Source organism: Narcine bancroftii, chromosome 9 (genome assembly GCF_036971445.1).
Source record: "Narcine bancroftii isolate sNarBan1 chromosome 9, sNarBan1.hap1, whole genome shotgun sequence".
Lineage (NCBI taxonomy): Eukaryota > Metazoa > Chordata > Chondrichthyes > Torpediniformes > Narcinidae > Narcine > Narcine bancroftii.
In genome coordinates this window covers 76,858,843-76,880,262 of record NC_091477.1, presented here as the reverse complement: position 1 = coordinate 76,880,262, position 21,420 = coordinate 76,858,843, and the positions used below count along the sequence as shown (strand labels likewise).

The 21,420-nt window shown below is 39.1% G+C and overlaps 1 protein-coding gene across 1 annotated transcript in view; it reads right to left on the bottom strand.

The window, feature by feature from the left end:
- LOC138742308 (uncharacterized) overlaps positions 1–21,420 on the bottom strand; it is a 141,572-nt gene that overhangs the window by 4,354 nt on the left and 115,798 nt on the right. Inside the window, 7 exon segments of the mRNA XM_069896563.1 lie at positions 2–102; positions 6,397–6,474; positions 8,474–8,717; positions 11,819–11,950; positions 16,008–16,137; positions 18,319–18,551; positions 18,776–18,955. Coding sequence (XP_069752664.1) covers positions 2–102; positions 6,397–6,474; positions 8,474–8,717; positions 11,819–11,950; positions 16,008–16,137; positions 18,319–18,551; positions 18,776–18,955 — 1,098 coding nt within the window.

Below are 21,420 nucleotides of genomic sequence, written 5' to 3'. Positions count from 1 at the left end.
TGGGTTCAGCCAGCATGTACACCTGCTGTTGAGGAATGGTTGACGGTAACATTGGATGTTTCTGCCGCAATGTCAGGAAGTCATAGTAAGGCCTTGTTACCGCTGAGGAAAGGAGGAAAGATGGTGATTAGAATTCACATACAGGAGCAGATGCAAATGCTTTTGATCCTCAATAAAAGTACCTACTGTGTCATTTCTTTGATCCTATGTTTGAGAAAGGTTCATGACTACACTGCCCTGTTCTACTTGTCCTGGTAATATCCACAGCTTAGGTTAATTAAACAACTTTCTCAGGTTAAAGAATGAATTTAAGGACTAACATTTCTTTTCCAAGAGGAAGGCAATGAACATTGTCTTTTGGACCGCGGCATTGGTGAATTTTTATAAGTTGGATAGAATTAGAAATTTGATTTTTGTGCAGAACCTATAGAATAAAATTAGGGCAGTTAACACAACTGATCTAGACTGATGCTTCTGGGCTTCCTTTTCACTTCTGTGTCATCCCATCATATGATTTACTTCATCATTCTCCTCCACTATTCACCTCGACATCTCCCTTGGGTTAGAAGACCATTAGCGAACTATCCCCAAATACTGATCTGTAGTGGGACAATATAAACCAATAATGTCTCTTGAAAATTTGGGGAATTGCAGTGGCATGTAAACTTAACAAGTCTGGCCTCATAATCACTCCTTAGCCACCACTTGTGTCCAAAATGTATTGGTCTCAGCTTTGAAGGTACTCATTACTAGCCATCCACAGGAGTCAGAGAAAGAGAATCGCGCAGTTGACTGCTGAAAGAAATTTCCCTCCGGTCTAAATGGGCAACCCCTTTCTCCAGAGAGCGTTCCCGAGTTTGAACTCTTGCCCAAGGGAACCACTTTGGCAGTCGCCTGTCAAGTCCTCTACGGATCGCGTTATTTTCTACAATCTCGGCAGAGTTTCAATCACAGTCCTTCCCCAATAAGCAATCTTACTCTATGTCAATAGTTTTAAATGGTGTGAAACTAAAGAAGCAAAACTCACCAGATACAAAATCTCCTCCTACTATTTATGCATGATTTCACATGAATAAAAGAACATAAAAGTCCACATAGTTTCAAAACCGTGGAATTTACAAAGCAAGCTTGATTAAAGGCATTAGATCTTATGAACATGGCGGCCAGCTTTACTGGAGCTTTATTGAAGAGGTATTTTGTCTATAGTAGGGTGAGGAAGCTAAAAGGGGTTCATGTTACATATGAAACACAGGCAGGAGTGGGTCATTCTGTCATTCATTAGGATCATGGCTGATCTTGTAACTGAGAATCAGTTCAAAGACAAAAAGAATCATTGACCCGCGCTATCCCCATGTCCCTGATTCCCCCGATATTTAGAAGTCTATTAATCTCTGTTTTGAAAATCTTCACTGTTTGAGTTCTCGATACAGATTTCCACTCTCCTCTAACTTTTTCATCAGGTTAATGCGAGATTTACTTGTTTTGAAGTGCGGATCTCTGGTTTAAGACTTCTCCACCAGAAAGTATCCTGCCCCTATGTACCCAGTGTACAAAAAGTTTGAAAGTACAGGCCTAGCTCATTCAATCTCTACTCATAGTGCAAACTCAGCTTCCAAGGAACCAGTCTGTTCAATCCTATTTAACCATTTATGGACCGACTTTTCTGTAGGTCTCCTTTACTGCAGTGATTAATTTATCTGTTTGGCTCAGGGAAAATATATTATTACTATATTAATACAACTGAACATTGAACATTAATTAATGCAAAACCAAAATTCTGGAAATACTCAGCATGCCCAGCTTGATGATAGGGAGCCAAAGCTCATGCAGAGGCTTATCTGCATTTCCTCACAGAAGTCCTGGTTCCAAGACTGGCATAGGCCTAAGTCAGGGCTACTACTAAATATCTGGTGCACTACTAAATATCTGGTGCACTACTAAAATTCCTTATTTTTAACATTTTTAAAATTATATTCAAAACAAGATATATACTTTGAAAGAAACCATTAAATTATTAATTAGGATCCTTATTTGAAGCACCGACAATGACATAGGTTGGTATGAGATGGACTGCCTCTTGTTTTGAAATGGTAATCTCTGAGAAGCATCCTCCCTGTATGTGCCCCGAGGAACCCTGTAAGTAGGTAAAGCAACTTTGGTTGCTTTACCTACTTACAAGTAGCTTTAGCTACTTTCAGCCAGAAAGCCTATTCAGACAATAGTTACAAGACTCTACTTAGACACAACTCTTCAAGAAAATCCTAATCTTAGCACAGTACTTTGGCTGATAGCATCCTAGCACAGTCAGTTGGTTGGATAGTCAAATAACACAGAAACTGGGTCTTTGGGTCATCCTTTCCATGTCAGCCATCCAATGTGCACCTACCCTCTTCTCATTTACCAACACTTTGCCCTGAGCTTTAAATGCCTTGGCGATTCAGGTGCTGGTCCAGATACTTCTTAAATGCTGAGATTTTACAAAGGACTGACACTATGGTCTGAATGGTACATTTCTGTGCTGACCTTGGGACATTGGAGTAGAAAATATAGATTTTATAGAACACTGGTCTTTGCCAGAAATTGCCTCGTGAAAAAAAAAACAATATAGCTTCTTTTAGAAATTTATCTGGGTTAAGCAAAATAGGATGCATGTAACAAAAATTCCTGCTGACCCTGAAGGCCAATTTTCATTCTTAAGTCATTGCATGTTAGTTAGGTTGGTTGAAATCAAAGGGCAACAGGCTGATCACCTTGTCTGGCATTATTGAAACAGGTCTCGGCTGTGAGTGGACATCCAGGACATAGCCCTACGTAAAATGTTGGGAGTCACATCCCCCCCTTTCTGCAGTAGAAGACGAGCCTGCGACATCCGTGGTGTCTCGAGGAGTTTAGGAGCTGGTGGGTGTTTTGGATGCTGGGGAGGAGGTTCATGCAGACATGTGGTGGACTGAGACAGAGATGAGGTCACATTCAGCAGCTGCTGGAGATCTTGATCAGGAAACAGCAGTGGAGTTAGAAAAGAGTGAGTTGAAAAAGGGAGAAAAAAAGATAGAACACATATAATTACAATCACGAGTAGCAACAATCTCATGTTTTGAAAAGTTCATGAATTCAGGAAGGATGAAAGAGTGAGAAAAAGTTTGAAACATCAAACAAAGCAGATATTGTGTAAAAGCTGACATATAAATCACATATATCAAAAGAAGTGGAGTCCCTTTACATACATACAACAATACAGCATCGCAGTACAGGTACATGAGGCTTATTTGTTGATGCACTTACCTGAAATTTGAGACATGATTACAGAAAGTACCATCGCCAAATTAATTGCTTTACTGAAAAAAAATGGCTCTACCACGAGGAATATATAACAAGCTATAAATAGTCACAAGTGATAAAATTTAAGGCACTTAAGAGACTTAGTCTGATGATAATGCAACTGAGCTGAACTGAGGTTCCATTGTCAGCTTCATGGCATGTTCGCATAAGCATTGTCCTTGAACTTGTATTTGAGAGACAAAATAAAGAACTGTTCTAAATGTTCTTTTACTGCAAGGATTACAGGTTTGACATTTGACAACAGTATGCGGCTGTTAATCAACCAGAAATCATTTACAGTAAAAGTCCCAAAATCCAGGCTGAAAAAGTCGGTCCAGATTTTTGGAGTTTCTGGATTCTCGGGCAGTATTTTTAAAATTCATATTTAAGGAGAATAAAGAAGAGATGAGCAGGTAAATTTTGATAGTTTATTAACAAAACATTTTTTTATATAAAATACAAATGACAATAAAACAAATAAATATTTATTTGTGCATTTCTGTCGCTTCTGTGCATCTGTGGGGCTTATGCATGCATGCACACACACAAAAGCCTGCTAAATTTAAAACATTTGAGAGTTTGAAGTCCGGATTCTGAGGTGGTCTGAATTTTTGAACTTTTACTGTAAATGATTTCTGGTTGATTAAAAGTCACACACTTTTAAAATTTTAAAAATTGAGACTACTTAACTGCATAAATTATTAACCTTTATAGTTAACTGAAAGATTAATAAACTGAAAAGCCAAGATGGAATTGCTTATGCAACTGGTAAATTCAGTAATCTCAAGCGAAATGGAAAATTAAGAGACAGAAGTCTTGCGTCAATTAGAATTTAAATATACAAGGTCTGTAATATTTGAGTTGTTTCAAGTTTGAATGCACTATTATAAAATGGAGGTCAATATTTTTGACATCCAAACTAATGTTGCTAAGAATCCCACCTCCCAGTCCTCAACTGGAATATGGCAGAGCTCCCACTAAATTTCTGACACATTCATTATTCATTCTAGACACTAACTACCTTTACAACAGTCACAACTGGAATTGCAAAAAAAGAGTATTTTTATCCAAATCTATAAAAAAAAGCATTTGATGATTTGAAAAAAGTTTCTTTCAGAACTAAAATGATGTGCTTATTTTTAAATTTACATCCGTCAGGTAAATGAGAAAGACCTTACTTTTAGAAATCAATCTTAATTTTGATATTTCCTAAAATTCTTGACTGTCACCATTAAAATCCAGGGAAAAATAGAATAATTGAATGATTATAGCACAGGAAATTGTTATTCAGTGTATTGTACTGTCCTGGCTCAACACCAGTGCAACTCACTGGTTCTACCCCCACACACACATACTTCTTTTGGTGCAACACACCAGCACACACATACTAACTCACATCCATACACACACCCACACATACACACTTCACCGCATATTTATTTAAATGTATGAAGACCACTGAAGAATCCATCTCCAACTCATTGGCAGAGTCCATTCTAGACTTTAGCTGGACATTGCATGAAACACGTTTTTCTTCATGTCACTCTTAATTTTCTTCTTTACTTTATGCCTGTGCCCTACTTGTCCATGGCACATCCACCAAATGGAACGTACTCCCACGATCTATTCTGGTACAACTCTTGTTATTTTCTAAACTTAAGTCAGATCTCCCTCAGCCTTCTTTACTCCAGTCTCAGCCTCTAGAATCTATCTTTGTAATTCTGGTCTTTTATCCCTGTGACTGTTCTTGTAAATCATTCACAGATCCTTCCTTGTGCCTTTACATCCTTCCTAAAACGTAGGACCCTGAATTGAACACAACGCTCCAATGCATGTCTGGCTAAGGATTCACAAATGTTCAGTGAAGAGTTCCCTGCCTTTGATAGTCTTTGCCTCTATCGATAAACTCCCCAAATTTTGCATATTTTATTAACCAGTTTTTCAACTTGCCCTGCTAGTTTCAATTACAGGCACATACATTGCCCAGCTCCCTCTGTTCTTGCAACCCTTTCAGAACAATATCCTTTGTTTTATACTATCTCTACTCAATCATTTTTCCCCACTGAAATGCAGTAATTTTCACACAGAAAATTCTCACAAACACCAATGAGATCAATTTTGGTAATCCTGGTTGGGTGAAAACTGAAGAAGAAATTGTTCTTTAAACGTTAAAAAAAAGGGCACAAAAATAGCATTCCCAATGAATTCTTAACTCGTAATTCAAATTATTATTTTTGGTTATCTTCAGTATATTGCCATGGAATTGATTATTTCCTCAATGGCTATAAATAACACAGGTGGAGATCTTCACCCGATCAAGTCTCACATGTCCCTGGAATGCCATATCCTTTTTGTTTTTCTATCTTGCGTTCCTAAATTTCTCAGCTGGAATTGTCAACATTAGTGTATCTCTGGCAATATAAACTTTTTTTTACTCCTGACATCTAATGCATCGGAACTTTTTTTTTGCTCATTGCATCAGTTTGTCTATTACATTTAGAAAAGATTTGCCATCAGCAAATCCAAGTACTCAGAATTTGATTCCAAATAAATTATTAAATTGTACAATTCAAGCCGATATATAGCCAAGTGCATCATGGCAGCAATCTCCTGTCCCTTCACAATATCAATGATGAGGTACTGCCTCAAGAAGGCAGCCAACATCATAAAGGATCTAAATCATCTTGCCACAATCTCTTCTCAGGCAGAAGATACAAAAAAGCATGAAATCCAGTACCTCTGGGTTTCTTTCCAACATTGATCAGGCTCTTGAGCCTCCTAGCGAACTACTCCGGGATCACCAAAAGATCTGACTGCACTATTGAAACGTTCCTCTTATTATGTATTAACTCCAACTGTGAATATTTATTATCTAACCCTTTAAATTTGATATCTCTTTTTTCTGTTTCATGGCATAGAGCAACAATTTAATTTCTATTATTGTTGGTTTACCTTAGCCACCCGTGTGGCTGCAACAAACAAGAATTTTGTACATGTATATGACAAAAAGATGACTCATACTTACATTAATATGTCTGACTTAATGTTCAGGTATTTTATTAAGAGAAAAAAAATCACCTTTTGGCTTTCCAGCTGGATGTGATTTCCTTGCATTCATCATGGCCTGTTTCTTTTGAACCTCTGTGATAGCAAAGCCTTGAGAAAGAGCATTATGATACATATGAGCACAATTTTAAATTCCCACCAGTAGAACAAGATATATTTATTCTTGGAGGGATCACAATACACATTCCAATATTCATTCCCAAGAAACACAATTGACTCTTCATAAATGCAGCAGAAAGCTTGGTTGTTACCATTGCAATTTGATGAACTAAGACGATGGCACTGGACTAATTGCAAAATATTTATCTGCGGGGGACCAGTTACTTGAAATATGGCTACAAGTAAAGCAGAGGCTCCTGTTACATGAAGGGGACTCATCTCCAGATACACCAAAGCCTCCGCAGCATCAGCAAAACAATTGTGATAGAAGGCTCTCCAAATTTCTGAATAAGGGCAGCTCCAACAACACTCGAGGCACCTATTGCACAGCCTGTTTGATTGGCACCCCATCCTCCATTCTAAATATTTAATTTCCTCCACCAGTGGCCTACTGTGCCAGTAATGCTCACCATATATAAATACCACTGCAGCTGCAGAAAGTATTATAAATATCAATGCTCTGAATGGAATCCAAGCAATTATGAGAAGGAAATTCTAGAAGAAAAGATGGTGCCTTGCAGCAGCAATTTTTTTGTGTGCAGCTCTGATGGGAATGATCACATATTCCTGCTCAGAACTATTACAGCTCAAATTCTGATTTGGATAAAACAAACTCAGCCTGAACAAGACAGATCATGGAATAGGTTCGAGAGAAAGATATGATTTCAGGACAGGGAGCATTGGAAAGTTTGGTCAGGTGCCTAAAGGGAAGGTAGGGTAGCCACAGAGGCAAATGAATGAATTAACACAATCTTTGTGACAAAAGGTCCATGAAGTCCTCATATGTTATTGGTAGGTTTGTCAGGGTGGCTTAAGAAGGTGACAAAATCACCTTGGCATCAATATTTGTAAAGGTTCACCAAGATTTCACAAAACATGTTCCTACTTATGATCTTTGAGCTTAGGAAAGCAGAGATGAGGGTGTACCAGTATGATAGAGGGCAATGAGGAACAAGGACAATAAAGGCCTTGAAGATGTTGTGGGTTACCCAATCCCACAGTGATGAAGAAGTCTTGAGGAATCAGGAACTGGTTGAAAAGACTGAGCCAAAGCAATTAAGAGCATTCTCAAACTGTCCTTGGAAATTATCTCAATGGAAAAGCTTGCAGGGATGGAGAACACCAAATACACTGCAACTGATTGTGAAGAAGGGCATGAGTAAGTGATGAATGCTGTGCATCAACCAATGTCAATTATAAAACACAGTGATGAGCATCAATGGGGTGTCTGATGTCTTGAATGGAAGCAGGGGACTAATAATATGGCAAAGCTGCTCTTTGCTCATCATCTGTTCCTGAAAGATATCCCACGATCTCGGAAAAACTACCAACTCATTAAAGGACCCGTTCCATCCCGGTCACACTCTCTGCTCCTCCCTTCTGTCGGGCAACAGAAATTTGTGCTTGAGAGAATGAGCCTCTAGAATCAAGGGAAGCTTCTTTTATGCTGTAATCAGACACTTATATGGACCCTTCACTTGCAAAGGCTGATGACTCTGCACGGTTCTTAACTATACTTTTCTCTGTACCCTGCTCTATGATTTTGTAACAGTAGCCTGCACTATTTGACTATTGTAACACTACTCCCACAATCACTGTTTGTAACAATATTGTAATCACTATTGTAACACTACTCCCACAATCACTGTTTGTAACAATATTGTAATCACTATTGTAACACTACTCCCACAATCACTGTTTGTAACAATATTGTAATCACTATTGTAACATTACTCCCACAATCACTGTTTGTTTATTAGTTTATTTGTTTTATTACACTACCTGCTGAATGATTTGACAGCTGGCAAACAAAGGCTCCTTACTGCATAAAACAACAATTCAAAATGAACCAATGAAGGAAGAATTTTCTTATCAAAAACCATTTTCATGTATTTCATACTTTTAAATTGCTTATAGTTAAAGTTCTTACCTGTCTCCTTGTCAAGTTGAACTTGTTTTCTTTCATTTTCAAATGCCTGAAGCCACCGATGTTTCACTGAGGATTTCTTCGCACAGAACAGATGGATCTCATTTGTGAACTTGTTTTGCAGCTTGAAAGCATTCTTTACACTGATGTTAAAGTCCTTGTCCTTCCCATCCTCTACATCTACTACTTCCATGCTGTCCGTATCTATCCTGCTTTTATAGTACAGGATGTCCCGACGGAGAAGGTCCTGTGAGACAGGCGCACAAACTAGGTTTCACAATCTACCAGAAATTGATCAATCATTTCATAGAAAACCTACAACTCCCATTGACTATCTCTTTTTTTGTAATATTTTATTTAAGATTTTTCCATACATGCAGTAATCAAAAATTAATATAATAATGCTGGTTCCAAAAGAAAAAAAAATTAAAGGTTACATACATGATGGTATTCACCCTTATTCCAACCCTCCTCCCTCAGAGCAGTTAATATAAAAGATATAACATGCCTAAATAAACATAGAAAGAAAGATTTTGTTTAGAATTGCACAGAGAAATGTTGTCTAACACACAGATATAAAAGTTCTTCATTACAATTCAGAGGAGAATCTCACTGGTCCAGAAGCATAGAAAGAACATTATTACAAATTTAGTCCTAATATTTAGGAGTACGGGTGCCAAATTTGCAAAAACATAGCATATTTACTTCTCAAGCTATATGTAATTTTTCCATAGGAATACAACTTTGAATTTCTGCATGCCATCTTGGCATACCTAAAGAAATATCAGATTTCCAAGTGATTGCAATAACTTTCCACACCACTGCTAATGCTAATTTAACCAATTCCCAAAATACCTTAATCTTTTCTTTTCAATAACAAAGAATTCAATCTCCATCTATAAATCGTCTTTTCCTTATCAGGCATTTCCATCGCTATTAACAAAGGCAAATAATCAATTAAATTCCTCGTTTTATATTCAGCTTCAAGAATCCTACCTTGCATTTGTGCCAAGATCAAAAATAAATCAATTCTAGAATAGGAATCATATCTACTCGAATAGAATGAATAATCTTTCTCTCTTGGATGAATCCTTCTCCATAAATCTATTAAACTTGCCTCTGCCCCTTTGATAATCTCATTAGTTCATTTTATGATACAACATTAGTCGAAGAATATTTCATTTCAAAGGAAAATGTTTGGAGAAAGTGCCTCAAGAATATTTCAGAGGTAGAATCATAAATATGCATATGTTTGAAATGTAAGGTATTCAAAGCCGTGGCAAAATAAAATGGCCAATAAGGTAGAATTTAAAATGACGCAATGCTAGAAATGTTAAATAAAACAGAAAATATTGAAATTACTCAGCAGACCAGGCAGCACCTGTGGGAAAGAAAATGGGGTCCGGTCAAAGATGTGGCTTGACCCACTGAGGATTTCCAGCATTTTTGATTTTCATTTGAGGTAGAATTTAATTTGGGGCCCTAAATGAGGAGAGGGATTGGATAAGAGGAAGGATATCTGGAGCACAGGATTGATCAGGAGAGACATGGTTAAATAGATTCACTCAACTAATATGAAAAAATACAACAAAACTTGTTTGGATGTTGCTGGTTTGACAATCAGAAGAGATGCAATCAAAAACATTCAAGGAAACTTATTGAATATCAAGGGCTCTGCTTTACTGGAACCTATAAAAAATTCGTCCTAGAAATTCATTCCCTAATTGGCAGTATTAAACATGCTAAACATTAGTGTCTGCTTGTTTTATTCTACATTGATTTGGCTTCAAAGAAACTTCAATTTCAGAAGTGGAAGCAGTGAAAAAAAGTTAGTGCGTGGCACATTTATTGCCATCAAACAAAGATAGATCTCGAGTCAAGTCCATTTTATGCTGTGGAAATATATCAGCTTGAGCCATAGCAAGCAGTGTGACCAAATAGTTAAATGTGAAATACTGCCCCAAGTGCCAATTTAAATTAGATTTTTAAGACGAATTTACCAATATTTTAATCTCTTTCATGTCTGATCCTTGGCCAAAGAGCCAGGCAACCCTTGTTTGAATTACAGCCTTAGCTTGGAAGATCATTCCATTTTCTGCAGGTGATAAATTAGTGTCCTGCTTGCCTGCTGGATATTGGACAACACTGACAAGATTAATAAAATTGTTGAGATATTTTTACTGCCATTAGATCGGCATAGGCGATGGAAAAGCTTAGAGATGGTTACCGTCCTCTTACCTGCATGAGGAGGTTCACTCAGGATCCATACCATAATTATAACTTGCAAATTAAAGGGATTGAGAAGAAACTTTTGCTGCTCATTTCAAATCAAATGGAATTCTGACAATTGGTAATGTACCTAGTTTTACATATTTTATAATTATATTCAATAAAAAAAATCAAGTCATTATCTTAATCATCAAGGTCCTTGTCTAAAGCTTTGAGCACCATTGACATTGTTTTACCTGTTTACAAGCAGCTTTCAATTTGTAGCTACTTTCAGGCAGAAGACTCAGTCAGGCATTAATTTCAGCCCTCTATTCAGACACAAATTATTCAAGAAAATCCCAATAATGCCACGTAATTTGTTGTCCGAGCTTTTGTTGACAGCACTGCTAGCTCTCAGACAGAAGGATGTCATCCTACGTCTACATGCGAAAATTTACGCCGAAGCTTCAGTGTGCACGAAGGAACTGTTGAATGGTCAGCAGTGCACTGTTATATTTAGGATTCCCCTTTTCTCTCAGCTGAATGTTGCCCCTGCTGCAGTGTGCAATATTTATCCCTAACTAGCACAAGTAAAAACCGATCAACCTGTCATGAACATTTTACATTTTGTTGGGAGTCTGTCGTCGGGAAACTGGCTGCTGTTTTTCTTACGTTACTGTGCTGTCTGAATCTGCACCAACTTCGAGCTGGCTTAAGGTCAAGGGAAAAAAGCATAATCAGTGCAACTTCTTTCTTTTTTGGAAGGGAGGTGGAGCATTTTTACAATTCCCAAAGATAGCTGGAGTTTTTCTTGGGTCACATCAAGGCCCGACTTATTGCTTGATTGTCTAATAGCTATTACAATGGAATGATAAACTGTTTATTCTCCATTTCACATGTGATTTTTGCATCTTGGTTCTTGATCCTCCAAAATATTCCATATGAATTTAAACTGGAGGTGGAGGAGGGTGTGCTTAAGACAGAGATTTTTAAAGAAGAGCTGTCTTCAATTTAATTGGGCCCGGTTGCTTGAGTAAGGTAGGGGAAGATTATTCCATGCTTTAATGCATCCTTAAATTGTTAAGATGTTACCTGCAACTAATCAACTGAATGTATCATTCCTTGTGACAGTGATTTTACCTTTTTGCAAAAGACCACCTGATGGTCGAAGAGGAAAAAGATTCGCTGTTTGCTCTTGGCCTGTGGCTGCGAAATCTTTGTCAATTCACCCGAATGGATAAGTTCTGAGCTTCGTGCCAAAACATCCTCACCCTGGGTAAAACAAAAAAAAGATCTTTAAAATGAAAATCCATATGCCAACTGGAATTCCTTACATATTTCAGAGTTACTAAGAAAATCGGTCTAAATTTAAAGAAAAATAACATTTGTATTTGCATTTCCTGAAATGTATATCATATTAGAGCTGAATAGTGGTCAGTTCTTTTGTTTCAGAAATGATACAAATGTCGTTTGTTCATTTACCTTTCTTGTGTTGGCTCATTTTAAACTGGGGCAATGCCAGGTTACGAACATTTCCTATTTGTCACAGTTTAAAGTTACGTACAAACTAATTTAATGCTGGTAAAAATTGCATGAGGGTGGGTTTTCTGTGAAAAAATGTATGCATCCACAGAAAATGTTCTCTAGCATCAGCTGGAGTCCCTGTTCTCATGTTTCTTCAGACTGCCATGGTTACAATTTCAGCTGCTGGTAACAATTAGCTATTTTCATACAAGCTTATCAATTTTGTCCCCCTAGACTGGGGTGGACAATCTATGACCCGCAGGCTGGATCTGACGCAATTAGCTACACTTTTTAAAAAAAACCCTGCCATCATTGCCAACTTGCACGAAAGCAATTAGTTCGGCTACATAGTGCAATATATTGTGAGACAATCGATTGATGCCGTGCCAGTTGGACAGTGGGATCTGATTTTGAACGGGCATCCATTGAGTTTGGAAGCTGCGGCTCGCAGGTAATGGGCACTGACATCATTAGGCCGCCGTGCTGGCAGGCGAATGAGTGAAGCTGGTGTCTGGATCCCACAGGCTGATGGCTAATGTTTACTGGCGGACGCAGTCAAAGCTTCCCCGGGTCAGTGGGGCACAACCAGTTGGACTCACAGGAAATCATTCCGGGATGAGGAGGTTAAGTCAACTGAAGTACAAGGAGGCGATTCTAGGAAAGGAGGGAGGCAGGCAAAGAGAGTGGGCATGGACTGGAGTGGAGAATGGTCCAGTGTGACCTAGTGTTAGTGCAGTTTGCATCATCATAGTTTTTTGGAAGGACTACGGTTGATCTCATTGCTTGAATTTTTTTCTATGGATGTTTTTTGATAAATTATCAACACTAATGTTCATACATTTTACATTACATACTCCAAGCAGAGACAATCCAAACCTTAAATTACATCATGTCTGTGCTTGAGTATTTATTTTGTTTATCAGTGTGGCCCACCATTCAACCAATGACACACCATCCAGCCCACGCATGGTAAAAGGTTGCCTGCCCCGGCAATAGACTCATTAAAGCTGAAGTCACCTGCACCACCTTAACAATGCTAAAATAATGAGGACTAGAGGGGCCGAGATGGCCTGTTTCCATACTGTAATTGTTATATGGTTAAAGTCTTTAACATTTTTAGGGAAAACATGAAGAGCATTGTTTAAGATAGTGACAGGCTGAAATTTAGTGATATTCAGAGGACTTAAGGTATAAATCAAATTAACATGCAGGTACAGCAAGCTATTAGGAAAGTAATAACATGTTGGATTTGCCTGCACCACAGGCCCAGCAAATATTTTGGACCACTGACATTTTTTAAAATTTATTTTGCTCTCTCTCTTCTGTGTTACTTAAACTTGAATTGTTGTTAGTGTGCTATAGGTAATTGCGAAGCTACAACAAGTCTCCCATTGCATCTATACTTTGTTCTCATAGATGTGGAAATAAACCCGTTGTTTAATTATTCATTAATTACAGGGAGGATTTGAGTATAAGAGCCAAGGCATTTTACTGGAATTATATATTGACTGTGTGATACCATACCTGGAATACTAAAACATTTCTGGTAGCCTGGCCTTTGACAAGGTGCCACATGAAGATGGCAAATTGGATACAGAATTGGTTTGAAGGTAAGATATACAGGATAGTAGTAGAGGGTTGTTATTCAGATTTGAGGTCTATGACGAGTGGTGTGTTGCAGGGATAGAAAATTGGTCTGGTTGGTTCTCATTCATATTAAGGTCTTGGGTGACAATGCATGGTTACTGAGTTTGCCGATGATATCTAAACTGATGGTATATTACAACATGATCTAGATGAACTGGGAAAATGTGTCAAGGGATGGCAGATGCAATTGATTTCAGATGTGCAAGGGTTTGCACTTTGGTTGGTTAAACAGGGCAGGACTTAAACAATAAATGCCTCTGGAGAGTGTTTAAGAGAGATAAATCTTGGGGTGCAGGTACAGCATGAAAACAGCAACACGGATAGAGTGATGAAGGAGTTGCATGCTTGGTTTCATTAGGTCAGGGCATTCAATGCAGGAGCAAGGATGTCATGTTACTGAATATGACGGGATTTTTATTCCTGGAGTATAAGAGGCTGATGGCATACAAATCATGAGTGGCCTCGATAAGTAAACACTCACAGTCTTTTTTTTCCAGGATTGAGGAGTTCAAAAGTAGAGGGCAAAATACTTCAGGTGAGGGGCAAAAGATTTAGTTCCCTTTTTTCACTCCACTGAGGGCAGTGATATGTAGAGTGGCCAGTCATAGGATGAGGTAGAGGTGGGTACAAAAGGAACATTTAAAAGATGCGTCCATAGATTGGAAACATTTATAGGTGTAAGGGCCAAACATGGGTAATCAGGATTAGCTTAGGCAGAAAGTTGGCATGGAGAAATTGAGCCAGAAGGCCTGTTTTCATGCTGCAAGATCCTTGGCTTCAGGGAGATGCATATTCACATTGCAGAGAATGCAAAGCGGTTGACCGGTTTGATTCCTCAGGTTTATCCTTGAAAGAAGGATTAAGCAGTCTAGCCCTATAGAGTTTAGAAGAATGGTCTCCCTGAAACAAGTAAAAATGTTTTGCTAATGAGTTGAGGGCAGTAGATGCAGGGACAATACTTCCCTTGGATGTGGGTATCTGGAACCATTCAGAACTCTGAGAAGAAGAAATTCTTTCATGCAGTCTTTGGTGAATCTTTGGAACTCTCTCCTCCATGGATCTGAGGAGGCTCAGCAGCTTATTGTATTTGAGACAGATAAATAGGTTTTTGATTAGTAAGGGGACAAAGGGATAGGAAAAAAAATGAAAATGGTATTGAAATGAGAAGATCAGTCATGGCCCCAACTGAATGGTGGGGCCATCATGTGGGGTTGAATACACCTACTTGTATTTTATTTGGCCTAGTGATTTCTGTTAGTAAGTAGTGCAAGCACATCGCAGTACCAAACTTTCATGTGCGGTCTATCTTCTGCATCCACAAATTAAAATTATAGGTTTAAACATAAATTCCTTTTACACCATTTTTGGACGGCATTAGCTGCACCATTCCTTTCTGATCTGTCGAATTCACAAGACGTTTGCTGTTGAGTTGTTAAATTGATATCAAGTGTTAACTTTCAGTATACCTTGCAAACACTTTGCACACATGAGACAGCTTCGAACAACAGGAAGGTTTATTTTTCAAAAGATTTCAAGATATCCCCAAATACTATGCTTTAAATAGCTCACCATGCAAATAATATAGGACAACACAATAAGATATGTCATGCAGTGGTTTTCGGAGCTGAAACTGTATTAAGTATTAATTAATCCTCACAGCTCAAATGTTCTCTCACCTTGTCAGAACATGAGCCAACATGTACTGGAAGAAGGTTTCAAAGATAAGGGAAGTGCTCTCATCTGATAATAATCATAGAGAGCTTCATTATGATGGAACTTTGGAAGTCCTTTCCTTTTCCAGATTACAGTATAAACAGGCCTTGTAATTGGGGCACTGTCTTCAGCTAGACAAAGACAAGGCATCAGTGCTTTATACTCTCTAATTTACCCCAGATATGTGGTCGCATGAGGAATATTGCATTGTACCATTTGGTAGATAATGGGAAATTATAGTGATGTCTAAGAAAATGAGAAACAGGAGCGGACAGAAACCTGATTTAACTTTTTCATTTTCCCAACCTTAACCTTGATTCCAAAAATATACTAATTTCAGTCTTGAGCAATAAGCTATAGTGATTTCCACACAAAGTTGGTTTAAAGCAAGAGATCATGAACATTTGCATAAAAAGGTAACAGTTCATTGCATCCTTTCTCCTACCTCCCAATTTTCAATGGAACTTTGCCATTGAGCAATTTTGTCAAGGTTCTCCAGCCGCCTCTTGCGTTCATTGATTAGCTTTGCCACGTTCTTCATACCATTTAGTGCAGCCTCAACATCATTATAATCCCTAAATGATAGAAATCAACGTAGATTTGATGCAGAAATTTTCCAGGGGATACAACCACATAATTGATTTGTTCTATAACTATACAGGTGCCTAACCTTTTATCTGGGATCATTGGGACCAGAAACCTGCTGTTGTTCGGAATCTTCCGGATTTCAGAATCATTTTAAAATGGTGGCCCCTTTAAGTCCACCCGCCCAAGCTGTGCTGCTGTTTCTCCCTCCCCACCGCCTGCCCACCTGCTCACTCTCCAGAATCGTGCTGGTGTATCTCTCCACCCCCCCCCCACCCCCACCGCCTGCCTGAGTCACACTGCTGTCTCTAACCTCCCTCGCCTGCCCAAGTCGCGCTGCTACCTCTACCCCCTTGCACACCCAAGTCGTGGTGCTGTCTCTCTCCCCACTCCTCGCTCACTCGCCCACCTGAATTGTGCTGCCGTCTCTTCCCCTCTCCCCATTCGCCCGCCCACCTGAGTCACGCTGCTGTCTTTCTCTCTCCCCTCCCCCCTTACATACCAATGCCAGGGGAACAGCCCCCTTCTCAGTTCCCCTGTGCTGGCACTAGTACAGCGGTTTCAGCTGCATAGGGGATTATGGGTAGTGATGATGGCCATTGAGCTGCCAACTGAAAGTGCTGGGACAATGGCCAGGCATCAGTATATGACGATTCGATGTGCTTATAAACATGAGTTGAGCAAGGGTCAATGCTCGATGGGTAGGGAACTTATAAAGTAATGGTACCACTAATTAGCAACGTGGAACGCGACAGGTTGCACAGGAGTTGAGCAAGGGTTGCGTCGGATCATGTCTGGCGCCAAACTCCATCTTTGATGAGCAGATGTCATCTACCAAAAAAAGCGCCAGTTTTAGGTGGTTGCCGCTTTTTTGGAATTCCAGATAAAAGGTTAGGTGCAAAAACAAATACAACTGTGATTTACTCAGCCATATTTCTCTTCTAGACAACTCAATTATATTTACAATCTATAAATCATTCAAAACATGGCAATACAACAACGTAGCACAAGATCAAAGTACTGCAGATCCAAAAATCTGAAATAACAAGTGGAAATAATCAGCAGATTGGACAATATCTATGGAGAGAGAATTGTCTGTGCCTTAATCACAATAAATTGATTTTAGCCAACTGCAATGGCTTGACAAACACTCAGGTATGGAACATTTAATTATCGACTTGAGAAATAGTATGTTGCCATCCTCAAAATTCACCATTAATGATGCAACTCTTTAGTGTTCCTTTGTATTGCACTACTGAACAAGTTTTGTGCATGTTAAGATGACATGATAAAAGATGAATGGAACGTTTTGTGAGTTTTATAGAAGCTACCATCGCACTGAGCTTAGATTTTGGAAAAGTTAGTTCTAGATCTAGGTAAAGACTAAATAAGATGGTTCATTTAAATATCCTTCCAGCCTGCCTTCCCTTTCCTCAAAACCAGAGTCCTTCTCATGACTCTATTTTGATAGTATCTTTCATTATAAATTCAATTAACCTCAGTCTTGAGGTTAATGCACAACCTTTTCGGAGAAAGGTTTCCATAACCCCGAGTATGAAAAAAAAATTCTGATTTACAATCCAAAGTGGTTCAGCTCAAATTTACATTTATGTCTCATTGTTCTGAAAATTCCACCAGAGGAGGTAGTTTCTCTCTATATCAATACTATTCATTGCTTGCCTTAATTTAAACACTTCACAGAAGTCACTGCACAACAATCCCAACTGAAGCGTAATGTCCTCATTTTTACACCAACTAGCAATTAGTTTTTAGCCTTTTTTTTCCAAATGCCTCACCTAACTCAGTCTTCCTTTGCTTTTATCCATCAGTGAGCTGGGAGCTCACTGCTATATTTAAATCTTTAGGTTGTTCTGATGAGAATGGGAAACTACATACTGTCGGAGCTAAAAAAAAACAGCAGAATGAAAATCCAGTTATTTGGTACCAAGTCTCTTCCCCTTTAGTTAATTGATCAACGATCTGATGTGTTGAGGTGCTGACTCACTCTCCGTGTTACTAAGAAAGAAGTTGCTTTAACAACTACCAAGGGTGTCACTAAAGTATTAAAGAAGTGAAAGTTGCCACTGGCCACCAAGATTTGGCAAATCCCAAGAATGACATCACCAAAATGTTTGTGAAAAGTGCCCCCCCACCCCCCCCCAGTCCTGTACCTGTGCTCAGGATTGGTGTACTTGAGCAACTCTGCCAGCTGGAGCGGATATTTACAAATCTTCTGCACCGGTGTGAGCAGAAACCCATCAAGAGAGATGTCAATCATCTTCTGAAGCAATCGACAAGCTTCAAAAAAGTAGACATATTTGTTGATCTTCATGAGTTTGGAGAGCTCTGCATAAGCATTGGGATGATTGTTGCAGTATTCCGAGTAGATCTGGAAATCTGTCTGCTGGTTAAAAAAAAATACAGAAAAGTCAACAGATGAATAGAAGTAAAAGCTCATCTGAGAGGCTCTCAGTCCTGAGTGAAGTGATTGAAGCAAAGATGGTAGTTGATGGATACAAGTTCTTCTAAACATTTCAGAGTAACTGATTCAAAAGCCATTGGAAGAATTTAATCACTATTTATAAAAATTAAAGCGTCTTCTTAAATGAAATGGCCAGAATTACTCACAAATTCAAGAAAGCAGGAGCCAATCTCACTCAGATGGGGCTCATCTTTGTTGAATTTCTTTTCCAGGCCTTTAACAAGTTTCTTCTGAAATTTGTAGATGTCTTCAATGTTCCCAAAAATGATGCGCAGCTGCTCTTCTGTGAACATGTCCGTTCTTTTTCGGCACTGCTTCACGTAACCCTGTAGGGAATAAAAGATGGAGCTTTATCTTCGTTTCAACACTGTGGCGGGGTAGATTGGTCCAGCACTTGGAGTGGGTTGGATAATTCTCTTCATTAGCTTCAGTTATGAACGCTGGAATGTCTCAGAATCTAAAGCAAATCTTCTGTAGAGAAGACTGACAGGAAATATTGTTATAAATTATCGGACTTTTCCTCGTGTCCCATTGTTAATTTCCAAGACTTATTTTCTATGGAACCAATGGAAATTACATTATTTTAATTATCTATAAAAACTCCTGTAATCGGTTTTAAACTTCTGGCTAGCTTGATCCCTTTCTCTATTGACCTTTGGCAAGTATGTTAAAATATGTCTTATTTTTGGGGGGGTGAATTTAATTCCCCATTCTCTGAAATTGATGAGGAGACAATGAGTGAAGGAAGTTCCAGGTAAAGGCTCTCCAGTCCTGATATTATGACGATGATAAGTTTGCTGTCATACACATTTGTACCATCTACAAATCGGACAAAATCAGCAAATGTGTACTTATAAAGAAAAAGTACAAAAGTAAACTAATTGGATTAAATTAAAAGGGACAATAAATACATAACATGGGTGTAAATATTCACAGAAATCCAAGTGTAAGCAAAGTGACGCAAAAGTGCAATCAGTCCTTTTGTGGTGTCAGAGCAGTCCCTGATTAGTATAACAAGGGGAGATTGTAGAAACTGATAGCTGTTGGAATGGATCTGTCCTTGAACTGAGAGCTGCTGGTTTTCAGGCTTTTGTGTCTTCTGTCTGAAGATAACAGTGAGAGGACGTTGTGACCAAGGTTATCGGGGATTTATACGACTTTGTCTGCCTTCTTGAGGCAGCGCCTCACGTGGATGTCTGCAATGGATGGGAGGTCAGTGATGGATATGGCTGAGCTTACTACCTTATGCATTCCTGGGCAGTTGATTTGGCAAACAGGCTGTGATGCAACCAATAAGTACACTTTCCACAGTGCTGCTGCAGTTCTTTCCATTGGAATTTCAGTATGTTTCAGGCACACCTGAGGGTATCTTTCAATGAGTTGATGGTCCTCCAATTGCAGTTGGTGCTTGTTTCAATATGGACCATGGGAACAGCCGGTACACGTCTGCTCAGGATAAATTCTACCAAGGCCACTGCATCCCTTTCCAGACCTTCTTGCATTCTTTGCAAAGGCACACATTCTAGAGGAAATGGATGAAGTCTTATCCCCACTGCAGTCATCTCAAAGGCAACACAAAACAAAGGATCAGACAGGAAAGAGTCTTCTCACAATGCGCCTCTCACAAGGTCAATGCATTTCTCACAATGCGCTTCTCACAAGGTCAATGTGCTTCTCACAAGGTCAATGTGCTTCTCACAAGGTCAATGTGCTTCTCACAATGCGCTTCTCTCAAGGTCAATGCACTTCTCACAAGGTCAATGTGCTTTTCACAAGGTCAATGAGCTTCTCACAAGGTCAATGCACTTCTCTCAATGCGCTTCTCATAATGCACTTCTCACAATGCACTTCTCACAAGGTCAATGCGCTTCTCACAAGGTCAATGCACTTCTCACAATGTGCTTCTCACAATGTTAATGTACTTCTCACAATGCGCTTCTCACAAGGTCAATGAGCTTCTCACAAGGTCAATGAGCTTCTCACAAGGTCAATGCACTTCTCACAATGTGCTTCTCACAATGTCAATGTACTTCTCACAATGCGCTTCTCACAAGGTCAATGAGCTTCTCACAAGGTCAATGCACTTCTCACAATGTGCTTCTCACAATGTGCTTCTCACAATGTCAATGTACTTCTCACAATGCGCTTCTCTCAAGGTCAATGCACTTCTCACAAGGTCAATGAGCTTCTCACAAGGTCAATGCACTTCTCTCAATGCGCTTCTCATAATGCACTTCTCACAATGCACTTCTCACAAGGTCAATGCGCTTCTCACAAGGTCAATGAGCTTCTCACAAGGTCAATGCACTTCTCACAATGTGCTTCTCACAATGTGCTTCTCACAAGGTCAATGCGCTTCTCACAAGGCCAGTGCCCTTCTTACAATGCACTTCTCTCAATGCGCTTCTCATAATGCACTTCTCACAATGCACTTCTCACAAGGTCAATGCGCTTCTCACAAGGTCAATGCGCTTCTCACTAGGTCAATGCGCTTCTCACAAACTTTCACACAAGGTCAATGCGCTTTTTTGAAGTTGCAGATGAAACCTTGCATAGACAATCATCTAACCGGATTTACCACCTCCTTTTCCACAGACCATTCCCTGCTTAAAGGAATTCTGTATATATCATTCACCTTGGAACACAGGGGCATCACACGGTTCAATTGAATGGAATGTTCAATAGCAATAAGACCAGACCAATCTTTCACAACATTGGGTACAGAACCTCAGTTCTTCGTGATGTCCAGGGTTTATATACCTATGTTTGTGTATAGTTTGGTGCAATTACA